Source organism: Pelmatolapia mariae, linkage group LG22 (assembly GCF_036321145.2).
Source record: "Pelmatolapia mariae isolate MD_Pm_ZW linkage group LG22, Pm_UMD_F_2, whole genome shotgun sequence".
In the NCBI taxonomy this organism is placed as follows: Eukaryota; Metazoa; Chordata; class Actinopteri; order Cichliformes; family Cichlidae; genus Pelmatolapia; species Pelmatolapia mariae.
The window spans coordinates 31,900,787-31,919,556 of NC_086245.2; the positions used below are offsets into that span (position 1 = coordinate 31,900,787).

The 18,770-nt window shown below is 42.5% G+C and overlaps 1 protein-coding gene across 15 annotated transcripts in view; it reads right to left on the minus strand.

Moving 5' to 3' along the window:
* LOC135933273 (regulating synaptic membrane exocytosis protein 2-like) overlaps positions 1–17,065 on the minus strand; it is a 76,305-nt gene extending 59,240 nt beyond the window's left edge. For 7 of the 15 annotated variants that reach the window (XM_065471345.1, XM_065471352.1, XM_065471350.1 and 4 more), the window contains exons 1-9: positions 16,471–17,065; positions 10,958–10,984; positions 9,909–9,941; positions 9,670–9,771; positions 9,202–9,412; positions 5,462–5,631; positions 4,255–4,435; positions 3,344–3,578; positions 2,806–3,087 (exon numbers count right to left, since the gene is read on the minus strand). In XM_065471345.1, the coding sequence (XP_065327417.1) occupies positions 2,806–3,087; positions 3,344–3,578; positions 4,255–4,435; positions 5,462–5,631; positions 9,202–9,412; positions 9,670–9,771; positions 9,909–9,941; positions 10,958–10,984; positions 16,471–16,625 (1,396 nt within the window). In that variant the 5' untranslated portion in view covers positions 16,626–17,065. Of the gene's footprint in view, positions 1–2,805; positions 3,088–3,343; positions 3,579–4,254; positions 4,436–4,980; positions 5,100–5,461; positions 5,632–9,201; positions 9,413–9,669; positions 9,772–9,908; positions 9,942–10,957; positions 10,985–16,470 lie in introns of those variants that run through there. The other 8 variants (XM_065471357.1, XM_065471355.1, XM_065471353.1 and 5 more) reach the window with 6 other exon arrangements.
* Between the last annotated feature and the right edge of the window lie 1,705 nt (positions 17,066–18,770).

Genomic DNA, 18,770 nt, shown 5'->3' on the forward strand with positions numbered 1-18,770 from the left:
GGCGACATCTGCATCCGACCGACAGAGTATTCTTTTTTCTCTAACATCCATCACAGCTTTCCCCAAATATTTCTAGCCTTTTAGTTTGGGACTCAATGAAGGCCTATCTCCGAGGACAGATCATTTCATACACAGCTAATATGAAGAGGGTAAACTTAAAAGAAGGGCAAGAATTAGCCGATAAAATAAAAGACTTAGTCCATCACTATGCACACAATAAGGACTCTGAGATCTTCAAGAAACATATTGAACTCCAAACCAAATTTGAACTTCTTTCAACTCATGCTGTGGAGAGGCAACTCTTAAAGAGTAGGAGTAATTTTTTTGTGCATGGAGAGAAATCAGGCAAACTCCTAGCTGACCAAATAAGGGGTGTAAAGCCACGTCAGTGTATAACCGCCATTAACTCAGATGACGGGCTCGTTACTGATCATGCCAAAATCAATGACGCATTCAGGGAATATTATATGAAGCTTTATTCCTCTGAATCTCCCACCAACCACTCACTAATCACAAATTTTCTTAAAAGCTTGGACTTTTCTGAGCTGGCAGACACCCACAGAGAGATCTTGGATGCGCCATTTTCCAAAGAAGAGATTAGTGCTGCAATTTTCTCTCTACAGTCAGAGAAGTCCCCTGGCCCAGACAGCTTTTTGGTTGAATTTTTCAAATCATTTGCCCCACAGCTCGTACCTCTACTCCACTCGGTTCTATCTGAAGCATTCACACAGGGCAAACTGCCAACCTCCTGGTATGATGCTTCCATAACTTTAATTGGAAAAAGGGGGAAAGATCCAACTGAGTGTGCGTCATACAGGCCAATTTCGCTTTTGAATGTGAACTTTAAGATCCTAGCTAAAGCGCTGGCCCACAGGTTAGAAAGGGTCCTGCCAGCAGTCATATCTGAAGATCAGTCTGGCTTTGTTAAAGGGCGCCACCCCTTTTTCAACATCCGACGCCTTCTTAATATCCTGCACACGCCGTCCAAGGACACTCCAGAATGTGTTCTTTCCCTTGATGCGGAAAAAGCATGTGACCGTGTAGAATGGAACTATCTATTTGCTGTGCTGGAAAGATTTGGGTTCAGTCCCAACTTCATCTCATGGATCAAGTACCTATACTTGTCCCCTTTTGCGTCTGTTTGCACTAATAGCCAGAAATCAAAACCATTCCAACTTAAACGAGGCACACGTCAGGGTTGCCCCCTTAGCCAGTTGTTATTTGATCTAGCTATTGAACCCTTAGCAATGCTTTTTCGAAGCAGTAAACTTGTCCAGAGTATACAAAGAGGTCAAACTGAACACAAAGTCTCTCTCTATGCTGACGATTTATTGCTTTTTATTTCAAATCCAAATACTTCCCTACCGTCTATATTGTCACTACTCACGTGTTTCAGTCAAGTCTCTGGTTATAAATTAAATCTGTCCAAGAGCGAACTTTGTCTACTAAATGAAGAAGCGTTTCCAATAGATTTGTCGGGTTTCCCCTTTAAAGTGGTCAAAGGGCAGTTCACCTACCTGGGTATTACAATTTCAAGAAAGTATAAACAACTTCTTAAAGCCAACATTTTTACACTATTGAAGAATGTCAAACAAAGCCTTCAACAGTGGTCACCCCTGAACACAACTCTGGTCGGATGAATTAATTCAATTAAAATGAATATCCTTCCTAAATTCTTATACTTATTTCAATCTTTACCAGTCTTCATCCCCAAGTCTTTCTTTACAACTCTAGATTCTATAATCTCCTCTTATATTTGGAAGGGTAAATGACCTCGAGTAGCTAAGGTGCATTTACAGAAACCTAAGATTGAAGGGGGTCTGGCACTTCCCAACTTCCGCTTTTACTATTGGGCTGCCAATATTCGGTCCCTGACCTACTGGTTACAGTCTGGGGAGGGTGTGGGCCCCACCAGCTGGCTGGCAATGGAATTCGACTCAACTCAGGGTATTTCTCTTGCCTCCTTTCTGGTTTCTTCTCTTCCTTTATCCATTGACAACTTTACATCTAATCCGATAATTCGGCACTCCCTCAGGGTGTGGGCGCAGTTAAGGAGACATTTCAATCTTAATAATTTTTCACTTCAAAGCCCCATCTTTTCAAACCACCTATTCCTCCCCCCAACTTTGGACAACTTGTTCCAGGTCTGGTTTAGAGCAGGTATTATTTGCTTTAAAGATCTCTTTATACACAATAAACTAGCATCATTTGATCAGCTGGCAGGAAAATACAGTCCTCCCAAAACTCACTTTTTTAGATAATTACAACTCAGACATTTTTTGCAATCCCACCTCTCCAATTTTCCAGAAGCTCCAGCTGCTAACTTACTGGACGAGCTCCTTAATTTGCAACTATCAGGCAAAGCTGTAATGTAGCTATAGTGATGGTATAGCTAACTTCTGTGTGGTTGTTATGGAAAGTTAATATCATAATCCCTCCTTGGTTGTGGCTTTTGTTATTTTGTTGGGTGGGGGGTTGTTTTCGTTTTTTTTTCTCTCTTTTGGTTTTTTTTTCTTTTTTCTCGTCGAGAGGAAAACAATGTTCCAACATGAGAAGTTCTGTTTAGTATTCATTGTAAACAGCTTGTGTTTTCCATCTTCTTTTTTTCTTTGTAAACTATATCCACAAATACTCAATAAAAATATTTTGAATAAAAAAAATAACCACTTGATCATGGGTCAGAGAATACACTTTTCTCTCTCGTGACCAGTGGCTGTATCATGTCCAACGTGACAAACAACTCTCAAGCAATGTGCACACATGTAAGAAAAATGATTGACTGGCTGTTAGCATGTAGCCACTTACTGTCAGGCTCGTCAGCGCTAGTGTACTCAGGTGTGGTAACAAGATCCTCCTCTGAGCTGCTAAAGCTGCCAATCACGTGCATCTTCCCTACATGCCGACTCCTCTGTGCTACATTCTCAGTGGCTGGCTTCCTCTTCAGGGTTGAGCTTGGGTCCAGTAGTTGTTGTGATAATGGGCTGTGACGGGAATATGTTGGGCTTATGTGAGTGGTTGCACGGTCCACAGAGTATGACCTCTGACCTCCAGATTTGACCAATCCCAGAGGCAGATTCTGACGAAGAGCTGAGAATGAAACGAGTAAAACCGATCACTGCCTGCTAATAAATGATAAATGGTAAATGGCCTGCATTTAAAGTTTGGTAAGCTTTACTTAGTCCCTAAGGACCCCAAAAGCGCTTTACACTACATTCAGTCATTCACCCATTCACACACACATTCACACACTGGTGATGGCAAGCTACACTGTAGCCACAGCTGCCCTGGGGCGCACTAACAGAGACAAAATAAGATGTGAGTAGATGGGCGGACATGCCCTTACCTGAATGCCTCATGGTCAGGTGGTCAGGCTCTGCGGTTGCCAGGGAAACATCACTGTGGCGGCGCTGGTGGCGGACCCTGCCTACCTGAGCTAACATCCTCATGGTTTCTTCACTTGGTTGTGTCTTCACTGGGTATCGGGCAAGGTTTGGGTCACTACGGTACCGTGCCTGAAACTCCACTTCCTGTTGTCGCTGCAGCTCAAGCTCATCCTGACGTTGGTCTAGAGGGTGATCCTGAGCCAGGAGGTGAGAAAGGTGAACATTATCATCATCATCAGTTTGGTAAGCCCTGAAGCCTGCTATGTTTATCACAGCTCAACTGTCATTCATAGCACAACTTAACCATCAATAAATGAAATTAATTAAATCATTAATAAAAAACTATTAAACTAGTGAAAAATTGTTAAAACATTTAATTAATTGCTTTTGGCAAACAGAATGGTTCTTTTATAGCACTTTGTGTACTCGGGGAGTGCAGAAAAGTGCTATATGACAACCAGTCCATGTAACAAAGACAATCGTATGAATGAATTTAATGAATGGGTGTCAGTGGCATGTTGTATAAAGTCCTCAAACAGAATGAAAAGCGCTATATGCCTCAACATGCCTCATTCTCCCATTCATACAAGCACTTTTTTAATACTTTGCAGTGCTTTCTATCTAATATTCACACACATTCACACTCTGATGGATGCACTGGAGAGCAACTTGCCCAAAGTTATTTGGAACGCAGTTCAACCTTTAAACTAGCAGACCTGGTCAACCACCTGTGCTACAACTACTCCATTTTCTTTGTTGCATTTCATCGTTCATTTCTAAAGAAAATAAACTATTAAACAGCTTCCCGCATCAGATCAAATAATTTACAAGAAATGTGAGCAAATAAATGAATTTCACCTGTCAGACTCACCTGTGAGTACCAGCGACCTCGCCCATCTCTTATTGGTTGCCTGTGTCCCTGTAGCTCTTCCTCTCCGTAACCATGACAGCAGTGTGGCGATCGAGAACGGTTGTTCACAGCAAGGTCCGATGATGAGCTAGGCATCCTGCTCCTCCTGCCATTATAGTACAATCCCGAGGGGCTCTGCCTCCTGTCAGTCACAGAGTGTGATCCAGTGAGAGTGGAGGAGGAGCAGATTGTCAGCCAGCTGATACATATATACCCACACTCTACACAGAACCAAAGCTTCAAGAACTGAGGAGTCTACTGTTAATAGTATTACTACTAGTAGCAGCATATGAAGTTCTTCCTGTTCAGACTTCCTTTTTATCGACCTGTTTCAAGGCTTTTTCACCTGTACTGTCAACTTTTTAAAAAGGTCTTCACTGTAATAATAAACTCATTGTTTAAGGAAAACTACATTTTGACTCCTGTTCTATGTTTACGACCATAAAATCTCAACTCTGTCTGAGTTAAATTCTGTTACCAAAACCAGAACCAGCAGCAGACATCGATGCAGCATAGAAACATTAAAACTTTTCTCCAGCAGCTCCAGACAACATGCAGTGTTCACAAGCATCAAAATATCAAAGCACTGGTTAAACCTACTAATGGTGAAAGTGAATCTGATTTCTGATCAACAAAGTTTGAATCTGTATCAACAGGGAGCATAAAGAAGCTGAGATGTGTACTTACATGCAGTCAGTCTGAGTTCAACCACATACACATTTAATTAAAGTTTTTACAGCTCTCCTAGGAGGTTTGAAGCTTCATATTGACCAACACCTTGACACACTCAGCAAGTTTATGACTGACATGGACCACACCGGAAGGCCCTCCCCCTCTCCAATCCCAGCAATACAGGAAATGACATCACTGCTGTTAGCCTGCATGCTGTATTTAGCACCAGCAGTAATCCTCTGCAAGGTCCCAGATTATTAATCTGTTAATCTGATTACAGGATATATATATAGATATATATATATATGTATGTGTGTGTGTGTGTGTGTGTGTGTGTGTGTGTGTGAGTGAGAGTGATGGAGGTCACTCTCTAATTAAAAACAATCTCACTAATTAAAAGTTTAAATTTAAATGAGAAGCATGCAGGCACAGCTGACAGTTAAATGGCCTCAGGAACAAAAAATGATGAATAATATAAACAATGAATAATACCCACCATTCTGCTGCGCCATTATTCAAGGGCCCCGTGGCACCCAGTGGCCCATGTGTAGGTGGGTGGGGAGCCCTGTGTAAGCTGTAATTGATGGATAGCATTTCAGGGGAAAAGTCCCCTGACCGAGTGAGAAACTCCTGCTGCTTCCTGCACACATTGCACACCCACATCACCTGAAACACACACACCGAGTTTGTTTACTATAAACGCATGTAAGAGGCTGCTGTTGCCTGATTGTCTGGTTTTCCTCCTGATGTGATAGTTGGCATGCTTTACAGATCATGTGGTGTCTCCTGGGTTCCAAACAACCAAAGATGCACAACTTCACATATTTTCCAGAGATGATGTAATTATGTCATTAATGGATGTTGATAAATGAGTTGCTTTTACTGAAACTGAACTTCTAGTCCAGGGGTGGGCAACTCCAGGCCTCGAGGGCCGGTGTCCCTGCAGGTTTTAGATGTGTCCTTGAACCAACACAGCTGATTTAAATGGCTAAATTAGCTCCTCAAGTTCTCCAGAGGCCTGGTAACGAACTAATCATGTGATTCAGGTGTGTTGACCCAAGGTGAGCTCTAAAACCTGCAGGACACCAGCCCTCGAGGCCTGGAATTGCCCACCCCTGTTCTAGTCTTTCAGTTTAATACATTCTGTTAAATTTCCTGTAAGTTTATCTTTTTACACAACTTACATATTGAGAAAAACGGATAGGTTTTCTCTATACTTAGGTTTTCCTGCCATGGTGAATCCTGGTATCAGAATTCACCATAGCAATGTGTGGCAACGGGTAAATGAAGAGTAGAGCGTCCATTTAATCCAGAGGAGCTGGAATATGAAGATGCATCAGTGCTGACATGATATTTACCGTAGAAACAGCAGGGGAGAAAAAAGTAATTTTAATCAAATACTGAATAAGATATAGCTACAATGTCTGCTCTTATGTTTTTGTCTGCTCTGAACTCTGGCTTCATGAATGAGAAAATGAATCATATGGTCAGTCAGCTGGTTCATGTGCAGCAGGAGGGGAGAAGTCAGAGGGACCAGCCGCCAGAGAGCCAGTCAGGTTCACAGAGCTAAGTTTTTCCTGTTGTCAGCAAACAATTTTACAACACTTTATTGTTCTATAAGCAAGCAATTTATTTATATAGCACTTTCAGACAACTCCCAGCTGAAAACAAAGTGCCGTACACTTGACATGCCAAAAAACGATACATTGAATAACTTAAAAAATATAAAATACTAATTAGAATTAAATTAAAATAATAAATCAGCACATTAGATTAAAGGCAGGCAGCCAATTGAGTGAAGCCAGAATGGGAGTTATGTGCTGTCTTTTGCGAATTCTGGGTTAAAAGTCGTGCAGCAGCATTTTGAACCAGCTGCAGACGAAAGAGAAGACACGGACTTACTACAAAATACAGTGCATTACAGTAATCCAAATGAGATGAAATAAAAGCATGGGTTACTGTTTCAAAATGTGGCCTGGATAAAATAGGTCTTACCTTTGCCAAGCACCTTAAATGATAAAAACTGGACTTGACAGTAGCCCTAATTTGAGTGTCCAATTTAAAGTCACTGTCCATCTTAAAACCCAAATTAGTAACAACAAGTTTAAAATACTCTGCCAGGGGTCCCAAATCAATAGCGGAGGGATCACTAGGTCCGCAAGGACCAAACACAATCACCTCTATTTTGCTTGAATTACATTTTTAAAAGTTTAGGGACATCCAAGTTTTAATATCTTCTAGACATTCCAGAAGTGGTTTAATAGAGAAGGCATCTTTCTGCTTCAGAGGCAGATAAATCTGGCAGTTGTCAGCATAACAGTGGAAGGAATTTCCATGCTTTTTAAGGATGGTTCCCAAGGGCTGTAAATATGATGAAAAAAGCAGAGGCCCTAGAATTGAGCCCTGCAGGACCCCAAACTGAAGAGCCGCAGAAAATGACTCATACCCTAAAAAGTTAACACTAAGTTTGATCAGAAAGATAAGACCTAAACCCATTCAAAGTAGTACCACGAATGCCTGCAAGACGGTGTAAACGAGACAGTAAAATGTTGTGGTCTACAGAGTCAAAAGCAGCTGTTAGGTCAAGGAGGACAAGAACAACATGATTACCAGAATCACAGGTGGGGAAGATATCATTAAAAACCTTTAAGAGTGCTGACTCAGTGCTATGGAGGTTTTTAAAACCTGCTTGGAAGACCTCAGGATACTATTCTCATTTTTTTTCTTAAATCAATCAATTGGGAATGTACAATTTTCTCTAAGATTTTAGACAGAAAAGTCAGCTTGGAGATAGGCCTGTGGTTAGTCAATACAGTGTGGTCCAGGGCGGGTTTCTTAAGAAGGGGTTGTACTACTTCCTGCTTAAAATAAGCAGGGACTACACCAGACATTAAACGGCTGTTTATAATAGTAAGAACAGCCTGCACTGTGCGAGGCAAAATCTTTAAAAAAAAATTGTCGAGGGACGGGATCATTTGGAGAAAAAGAGGGCCTCAGATGACCAACCACATCCTCTAAATAAGAAAGAGTTACAGGCTCAAACTGGTCAAAAACAGCAGAGCAAGGGATCGAGACGGAGGGGTCAGATTCAGGGGCAGAGATGAGAGCCCATGTAGCTGCTATCTTCTCATTAATAAAAAATAAACCAACACAAAATCATTAGATAGTTTATGAGAGGCCTCCAAACAGCCACTTTGTGGAGCATTTAAAACTAAGTTGATGGAGTTAAATAACACACGTGGATTATGACTGTTGGAGGAAATTATCTTGTATTAAAAGTATTCCCTTTTAGCCTCCTTGACTGTATCCTGATAGAGACACCAGCAGTCCTTTAAGATTTGAAGAGACACCTGCAGTTTGTCCCTCTTCCATCTGCGTTCAGCTCTACAACACTCCCTCCTCACAGCCCGAGTGGTGTCATTAAACCAAGGCTCGGTTTTAGCCTTGAGCTGCCTGGTTTTTAATGGTGCGACAGAGTCGAGAATAGCTTGGTAGGAAGATTCAAAGCATTAAAATCTGATCCTAAAACAAAACACCTACACTGCACCTGCTGACCTCATATCAAATTTCTATTGAATTCTGTTTTTAGATTCTTTAAAAATATTTAATCACCAGCTAGAACATGTCTAGAGTAGGTGGCACTCATAGGGATCATTTTCTGTGGAAGAAGAGTCACGCGACCTGCAAAATGCCCCTTTTAGATTGATCAGATGCTGCAGCACCATCCCTTTCATGTGAATGCACAGGTTAAATGCTAAGTTGATAATCAGCTTCGTGTGAACACTTATCCTGATCTCCAGTTTTAGGGTGAGTACAGGGCATGTTTGTAGTACAGGGCACAGTTGTGATAGTTGATGGTAGGAATCTTGATTTATACATAAGTGGGCAGATGACTCAAAGCAGTGACAGTGGTGCTGAAACTTTGTCTATCCCATGAGTCTGATCTTAAGTAACATTTCCATTTTACCGTATCAAAGCAGAGCTACCTGAGGGACAATACCAAACGCATCCAGACCATGGCTGTATGAACATTTCATTTACCATTTATGAATTGCTGCCGCTTTTATGCACAGTATCCAGCCTGTGTCAATCAAATCAAAGCTAACAGTCTGACATTTAATCGTTTCATTTCAGACGATCTAGAGTTGTTAAACTGTCACTGAAAAAAATAATTAAACTGAAAATGACCCCAGATATTCAGCAATGTCCACAGCAAAAATGCACTCATAGACCAACCTTATTGGCTCTCAAGGAGACACGCCCCCCACAGCGGCCGCAGAAACGACTCTGGCAGTAGCAGCATGCTCGGCCACAGCCATCGGCAAACTTGGTCTTGCGACAGATCCCGCAGGTTGGAGACTCTGCCCGCGCTGTCTGAACCTCTGGAGACTCCTCACCCAGCTTCTTCATGTTTTCTTTATACATCTCAAACTGCTGATGTAACTTCCTGTGAGGAGGAGGTTTTTAGAGAGAGGAGAGGTCAGAGGGTGACATATGCTAAACCTGTACTGAAGTCTAAAGGACCAGTGAGCTGGTCCTTGTTTGGTTCATTAAAGAGGCGAAGCCAGGCATGTACGATTGGATTTGGACCTTCAGTGTCAGACTGCGACATGATGAATAAACACAGCATCAGGTGTCTACCTGAACTGAGGCTCAGGTGAGACACAAACACCTGTGCTCAGGTAAGCCTCTGGGTTTACTCACGTCTGCAGCTCGTTGTCTGTTGGACTTTTAACCTGCAGAACTTCGGACACGTTGGTGGCAACGTTACTGACCAACTGACTGAACCCTGAGAATGGATTCCACCTGTCCAGGTAATACACACAGTCAGCTGACAGGAAGCACATCAGTGGGTGGGAGGGGCAGCGTGGGACACAAGAAATAGCTTATTGAGGAAAAGAGGCGTGGCTAAGGGAGTGCACTCTGGGAGATGATGTACTTACGAGGACGAGGGAGGTTTCACTTCCTCCTGCTCCCTGCAGACATAGACATGGCGATGATAACGATGATGATGATGATGTCAGTGATATAATTAATCATGAAATAAAATAAAAACAAAATCATAACAGAAACAAACTGAAACTGAAGCTTTAAATTAGAGCCCTGCATTGGGACTGGGATCCCACCCAACGCAAATCTCGCAGGAGTGGGGGGTTTTAAGGTTGCCGTGGGCAACAGTTGGTCTCAAAATTGTTAGCAGGACGAAGAGTGCAACTGCTGTTGGTAACAAAATTCAGATTGGAGAGTCTAAAACTAAAGAAAAGAGTGGAAAGATGGATATTTGGAAAAGCTTTAAAATCGTTATAAAAAAAAGACAGAAAAGTGCTGGACTTAAAGTGCCACATACACATGCATTAATCATAGCGTGTTTATAATGTGGTTCACGTGACCAACTCACTACCCCAGTGGGCAACACATTACAGCTGATAGTACTGCAGGACAAAAGTGTTGTTTTTTTCACCTGTCTCAACCCAAGATTAGCTGGATAATCAATTGATTGAAGAAAAATGAAGACATGGAGAGACACTTTATTTAAATCCCTGAAAGTGGCGATGTCTCTCATAAAGGCCCCAGTTCAATAACATCTACATGCATCTTGTAGAGAATCCCTCACTTTCTGCTGCTGCCAGGACGAAAGCTTTCAAAAGCTACAGGTACTTCTGATCTAGGTAAATAATGCAATGTGAAGGAGGTGAAGAGCAAGAAACTGTTTATTGTTAAAGCAAAGGTAAGTGCTACATAGTTCGCTTAAACGAACTACCACATGTAAATCTTATATTTTGTTGACTCGTACATCTACAGTGTAGTGTCAGAAAAGTTCTGGTAGTATTAATTTGTCACATTATTATCATGTTCTAACAGTATAGCATTTTTCCAATTTTAGTTAAATATTAAGACATTTAAATGAGCTGCACTGACAGCCTGAGTTGCTGTGGAGAAGCAGGTATTGGTGGGATTTGGCCTGTAAGGCACGGCTAGCAGATGTACTCACATGCCATACTCTACATCCTTCTGGCAGCTGTAAATAAATGCTGATTAGTGCATCTGATAGCACAGAAACTAAATGGCATTTTGTTTAAGTTAAACATGCGGACGTTTGATGGATGGCTGGAGGGCAAAGGACTGAAGTACTGTTTTGCCTTCAAGGAGGGTGAGTCCTAGTAGCTCTGACGTCATGTGAAAGCTATGAATATCAATAAGTCTGTGGGTGCGGGCAGGATTGGACACAGACGGACAGTGGGAGTGGGTGGTAATGGTCAGATATTCAGAGGAAGAGGGATTTTAAAAAACAAACAAAACAAAACAAAAAACAGTCCCACACAGGGCTCTACTTCAAATAAGCAGAAACAGAATGAGACATCAAGCTACTGAAACGGGATTAATTCAGTTCTCCTCTGCCACCACCAGGATGCGTCAGAATGCAACAACTCACCCAGTAGCACACACAGCTGAAACGGTTTGTTTGTTTGTTTGGCCAACCATAAAGGTAAACAAACCGAGCAAACAAACAAAGGATTCATTGAAATGATTTTATTAGTCTTCCTGTCACTTCACCAGTTCTCAACTGAAAATCAAACATAAAAGCAAAATTAACAAAATATGAATGAAACAATAAAATAAGTAAATGCACACAGATGTCACACGGTCAACAGTCATGATGCAGGCTTGGCCAAGGCCTGACATGATGTCACAGCAGCTCCATAAGAGTCCACAACCTGAGAGTCGGGAGGTCTGTGATTTATGGTCAAATCACATGCTGGCAATAAAATCATGAAAGTGTTGCGATGTCTGCCCTGTCCTGCCCTGAAAGGTTGGCAGCTGGTCTACAGTGTGTGCCATCTCTTTAACACAGCAATGCTAGAAGTCATTGCTGATTGGCTCATACTTGTGACACACACCAAACAAACCACAAACAAAAAAGCAAAACAAACAAACAAAACTTTCAAAGCTAATCATGCTTGGGATGGCCAGTAAGTGACAGGCAATGTAGGGGCTTAAAAAACAAAAGAAAAAAAACCAACCAACACACAGTGAGGACAGTCAGACGCTCGGTTTTACTTACTGATGAAAGGGCCCACACAAACTAAACATTTTAAACAGACTAAAATAAAACTCTGTCAGATGTGTTCACGAAGACTGCTTTGAAACCCTTTGACCTCAGAGACTCTGCAGTGACATCTGGAGCCACAGGTGGTTACAGCACCTCACAGATAGCTACAGTCCTCAGACAGCCCAAAACCACCAGATGCTCTGATCCCTGTTAAACCACAACCCCCCCATCCACCAAGAAACACCCACACTAATGGGATAACTGGATTTAGTCTGCAGTTACAGTAAACTCGAGAGACAGACTGTTAAGAACCAGCGAGCCTGTAAAACCTACAATATCCACCAGAAACACAGCAAAGCATTCTGGGTAAAATCCTGACAGACTCTACTTATTCTACTGCAGCACAGCACTGTACAGAGAAACAGTGAAAACCAGCTCCATCTGCACCCTGCACAATCAAACTGAACACACCAGTCCTCATTCTGTAGGATCTGTACTCATACCAAGCCTGTCTCAATTAGCTCAGTCTGCCACCGCTGTCTCATCAAAACCTCCTCGAACAGGATGAACCACACTGAGACGGCCGCAGTTCATTTGGAAGATTTTACATTAAAAACACGTCATGAAGGATTTGAGCAAAGATTCCAAAAAATTTCAACATGACATAGGGCTGTTCGATATAACGATATATATCGGATGACGATATAAAAACGTCTATCGTTTCATTTTACGCTATCGTTTGTTTCGTGGTGTCGCAAAATAAACTGTTTACGGCAATATTTTTTCATTATTTTGATGGTCACTGTAGTGGCTATATTAATTTCTTAAAGTTCTCTCTTTCTCTTATATTTATTATAACCACACTACAGACAGACAAGCGCTTGTTTTTATGCGTTGTCGTTAGCAACAACGACGGTAAAACCACCGCATGTCCGCTTGTTCCACATAAACCTTTCACAATAAAGCTCAAGATCCTGTTGAGACTTTTCAAAATAAACTGAATCACGTGAAAGATGCAGAGTGTTTACGGATGAGAAGCAAAAAAGAGCCGCCAGGTGCTAAAAAATAAACCTTACTCGAACGTTAGAACAGGCTTTTCCCCGCAGCACGCTGTGTAATAAATACTCACAAAGAAAACGGCGGCCGTTACAACCTATGTCTAAAAATGTATAGTTTCATGCATCACTTAAAACACTCGACTCCAGGTACGCGATGCCCAGCTGGAAACACTTCACGCAAGTCGAGCTGCCCGAGATTCACAGAATTTACAGAAAATGTTACATTTTTGTGATTTATATCGTTATCGGACGATAGATGTCTTAATATCGGGATATGAGATTTTGGTCATATCGCACAGCCCTAACATGACATAAAAATGTGACTTAAAATTATTCATCTATTATCTGATGGGCTTTCACATTTATCTGGTGACCTTCTCGAGTGAATGTATAAACATTTACTGTAAGTAGATCAGGACAACACTCTGATGTTAGATATAACCCTGTGTGAGGAGACACACAAATTACAAACAACTCTTCAAGGATGCATTTATGGTAAATGGATGCTGGGTCTGCCCGGAACACCTCATCCAGGAGGTGCCCAGGAGGCATCCTTGTCAGATGCCTGAACCATCTCAACTGGCTCCTTTTGATGTGGAGGAACAGCGGCTCTACTCTGAGCCCCTCCCGGATGGCTGAACTTCTCACCCTATCTCTAAGGGAGAGTCCAGCCACCCTTCGGAGGAAGCTCATTTCCGCCGCTTGTATCCGCGATCTCATTCTTTCGGTCACTACCTACAGCTCGTGACCATAGGTGAGGGTAGGGACGTAGATTGACCGGTAAATTGAGAGATTTGCTTTTATGCTCAGCTCTCTCTTCACCACTATGAGAACCAGTCTATAATAAATAACACAATAAAAGGCTGATTGATCATTACAAAAACATTTTCCTTTTACTGGTGAAACTGATCTGCTGAATGAACCAATGAACCTCTGTTTAGTATGCAGATCACCAGCCTATTTGATTTTATTATTATGTCAAAAATGAAGATACTTCAGTGGACTGTGTTGCTCTGTGAAGGGAGGAGTATTCATTCCTTAAACACTGACTGCTTTCAGCAGAAAGTTCTAACTCACTTCAGTATGTGGGCCACATTCAGACCAGTTTGATCACTAAAAATATTTCCCAGGGACCTTCACATGGTTCCCCTTTATTTTGGTGTAAAGAAGTTTAGCTTCATTCTAAAACATCTCAGAAAACACCAAAGAGGCAATTATGTCACTTGGGTGACATAATTGCAACCTGGGTCAAAAGATGCTACTGCTAATCTTTTAGCGTGCTGGCATTTTATATCACAGCTTCAGCAGATCAATCAGCACAGCTCAGAAGATAGCTGGCAACTCTCTGCCCTCCCAATCACATCCTTGTTCTCACCTGATGGATCTGTCTGCCAATCAGTACAGGTCCCTCAAATGAAACTCAGAAACAGCTTCTTCTCTGTGAGCTCAATATCAACCCAATTAAAAGTGATCAGTGAAACAGTTCATCAATCAACCTAACCTGACATACAGCAAAATTTTATAGGGGAGTGAATTAGATTAATGATTGCATTAAGCAGTTATTCTAATACCCACATAGCAAAATTGATATGGCCCGGATCTGGCCCGCACAATGTGCTTACACATGGCCCACATAACGCAAAGAATGATGGCCCTTTGGTGGCCCAGATCAGTATTGCCAGAGGTGGCCTACACATGGGCCAGCACAAGGCCAGTTGCAGACACACTGGTGGTCCTGTACTGACCCAGAACAGTTTCAGCTCTGGCACTAGATATAAGCCTAATGTGTACCTTAATCAAGCAATGTTATAACAACATGCCGGAACATAATAGTGCAAAGTAACATGAAGAACGATTCTTATATAGTGCTTTTCTACTCTGCAGGATTACGGAAAGCACTGAACACAACATGCCACATTCAACCAATCACACCCTTTCTATCAACTGAGTACATCCTAACTACATCAATACACATTCACACTCTTGACATGCAGATAGGAGAAGCTAGGGAGATTGAACCACTAACCTTCCGATCAGTAGGTGACCTGCTCTACCTCCTGAGCTACAGCCACCCAGTGGTAAACATGAGTAAACCTTCACTAGGTTTTGGATAAAGTGTACACTCACAAACCTGTCAAACCTGCATTTGAAATGTTGGCAGTATAGTATTGCAACATGGGATTTGGAAATAGGAAATTAGGAACATACATAGTGCCATCAATGCCAGACCTGGCCCACATCTGGTTGGAATACACCCTGCCATGACACCAGTCAGTCAGAAGTGCCAGCTTGATGATAGATCTGGGCCAGACCCGTTTTCTATGAGCCTGGGCCACATAAACCAAACCACAATCGAACCAGATACGGCATGCCATCACATAAACAGTGACAACTATGCCAGGCCTGGCCCATATCTGGATGACATACCACTTAGCATGCCAGACGTCAGCCAGCAGTGCCGGTGTGAACAGGTGTTCTGGGAATCCATCCTACCTGACAACCCATCCTACCCGTTGTTTCTGCGCATGCGCACAACACGAAATTAAGTGGCAAACCGTACTACCTTTGTGAATGAAAACTACCTTTGTGCCAGAAAAATACTCTGATGGGTAAAATTAAGTGCCAAACCATCCTACCTTTGTGAATGTGACCTACAAGCATACTAACAGCTAAAATTTAGTGCCAAATCGTCCTACCTTTGTTAATCTGAGCTAGAAGCATATTTTCACAGCTAAAATTCAGTGGCGAACCATCCTACCTTTGTGAATATGAGCTAGAAGCATACTTTAACAGCTAAAATTTAGTACCAAATCATCCTACCTTTGTTAATAAGAGCTAGAAACATACTCTGACGGGTAAAATGAAGTGCCAAACCATGCTACCTTTGTGATCCTACCTTTGTTAATGTTACCTACAAGCATATTTTAACGGGTAAAATGAAGTGGCAAACCGTCCTGGCTTTATAATTATGAGCTACAAGCATACTCTGATGGGCAAAGTTAAGTGGCAAACCGTCATACCTACTTAAATTTGTGCTGGAATTACTCTGTGACAGCAGAAATGTGCATAAACTATTTGCGGTAGGACGTTTTGCCAAAGTAGGATGGTTTGTCAGAACACCGGCTTGACACCAGATCCGGGCCAGACCAGCGTGCTGTGTGGGTATAACCATTTCTGATCAGTTTAATCGGTTTTGTTTTTAAGTAAACTCCAAATTTATGAGCAGCTTTTAAATCTTTACTTTATTTTATCTTTACTTTTTTTCTTCTGTTGCTGCCTGAACACCTGCAGTCTGCTTCTGCCACTGCTGCAGCTGCTGAGGTTTTTTAATTAAAATGCTCACTGATGCTTTTATTTTCTCTGAACACCAGCTGATTCCATAATCAGTAATCTTACTTGAGCATGCTCTTTTCCTTCGTCTCCTCCTCCTTCTGCCTCTCCATCACCGACAGGATGATGCTGCGCTCCTCCTCCGTCAGGTGGCTCAGGTCCGGCAGCTCCGGCCCAAGCCCAGGCTCCGCGGCCAGTGCCGGTCCAGCCGGCCCGGACATTGTGTCTGTGGGCCGCTGGAAGAGAAGGTAGCGTCGGTCAGGCCAGAGCCACGTGACTGGATCCCGTCATCATAATCATAAATGATGATGTTAACGACGAAGGCGAGGGAGCAGAGTGTTCACATTATTTTGTCCAGCTCCAGGTGCGTTCAGCGGCTCTGCTACCGCGGCGAAGGCTCGAGGAGCCGCTCCACCTGCAGCTGCACCTCCATCAGACCATCCACCATTCACCACCATCCTCCTCCTCCTCCGGCTCACCAGCAGGCGCAGCGGCGTCCTTTTGCTCGCTACTCCGCAGTCATGTCGCCTCCGGGGTCAGCGGCGGTTCCGTCCCGCTCCTCCCGGCCCTGCGGCCCTAATGCTTGGCCTGCTGTGGTCGCGGTGTCCCGCTGTGGTTGTATGGTGCTTCTCGGCGATAACAGGCGCAGGGCGAGGAGGAGAAAATAAATAAATCTTCACATGACGGGGAGGGAGGGGAGCACGACGTGACGTACTACAACAAAGATCAGCTGGTCGGGCGGGGGGGAGGAGCTAAAGATAGAGCTGCAGAGGAAGCTACAAACAGCGTCATCAGTCACCCAGTCAACTGATGGATCGATAACAAACATATTTAATAATGTGAAAGAATAATGGTACAGCGTAGAGCTGCCACTCAGACAAAAGAAAACGTTAGTACATTATAATATTGATATTGTAAGAACCTAAATTTTTTTTGCTAAAACGTGATAATTATGTATATTTTAATAAAGTGATATTATGTTGTTCAAACGTGAAAAGTATATTGTACTAACATGATAGTATACTGAACAAACATGAAAAGTATAACGTTAGAACAACAAACTTTTCAGGTTATAACGTGATATAGCTCTATTTTTCTTTTGCCTGGGTGGCAGCTCTACGCTTCAGTAAGAGCGCATTAAAAAAAATTAAAAATACACCACTTTAAATTTAAAGTAGAAAAAATTACAGGTAGTAATGAAATAAACTACTAACTCTTTTACGCTATGTCCACACCTACACGGGTATTTTTGAAAACGCAGCTGTTTCGTCCACACGTAAACGGCGTTTGGAATCACCGAAAACGGAGATTTTTTAAAACTCCTTTTTTGCGTTTATGGGTGGACGAGGAATACAGAGTTCGTCACGCAACGTTAAAGGTATGTGCCTTTTTTCACGTCACGCTGTGCGCCACGTTATTGTTTACATGAGATGACTTGCAGAATGGCAGATAGAGACAAAATAATGTTAATCTGACTATCTGCAGTTTTTACATGCTTACATTTACACACGCAGTTACTGTCCCTCCATTTAGAAAGGCAGAGGCGTCACGGTGTAATTATTTTACGTGTAGTTGTTTTTTGTTTTTTTTCCTGTGTAATAATATTCAACATTGCTATCAATACATTTTTCAAAAAGTGCCTCTCTGTGCAAAATGGGTTCAAAAACATAAACAACTGTGGGATACTGTTTGTCCGTGATTTGAACCGGGGGACAAATCGTGGCAGGATCAGCCTGATATTATTTGTATCCCACTGTAACTTTACTGTATAAAGAGCTAACATCTCCAAAATGTCAGGAGTAGTTAGTTATTACAACAAGTGTTTGTGAACTAAGAATCAAGAATGTGGGATACTGTTTGTCCGTGATTTGAACAGGCCAGCGCGTGCTCCTGACGCAGGAAAAACCAATAGGGCTTTGGAGTTGACGTCACGCCGCAGTGCATTGTGGGATCGCGGCGCCATGTCAGTAGGCTAGAAAGCAAAACAAGCGCACAATGTTGGAGTGTTGGAATCGGGACTGCCAGAACCATGCTCAAAATCAGCGCAAAAGACAAAGGGCTGTATCGCGACCGATTGCGCCTAGACGCCAAGAGACGGTACTTGGAAAAAAATTGCGTGCATCGGTAATGTGGAAGGAAGTGGAGTGGAAACCTACCGCCTTTGTCCTATCCCGATCTTCGCATACCTTGTCTGTGGAATCAGCTCATACACAGCAAACCAGTTTAAGAATTATAAATCCCTGCAGGCCCACATCCAATTCACGAACGGCTGGGTGCAAGATTTGTCCATCTTTAAGCCTCCACGCTGCGAGTACGTTGTCGTTAAGACAAAGGTAAGTCGGTTTGAACTTGATAACTTTTTAAAC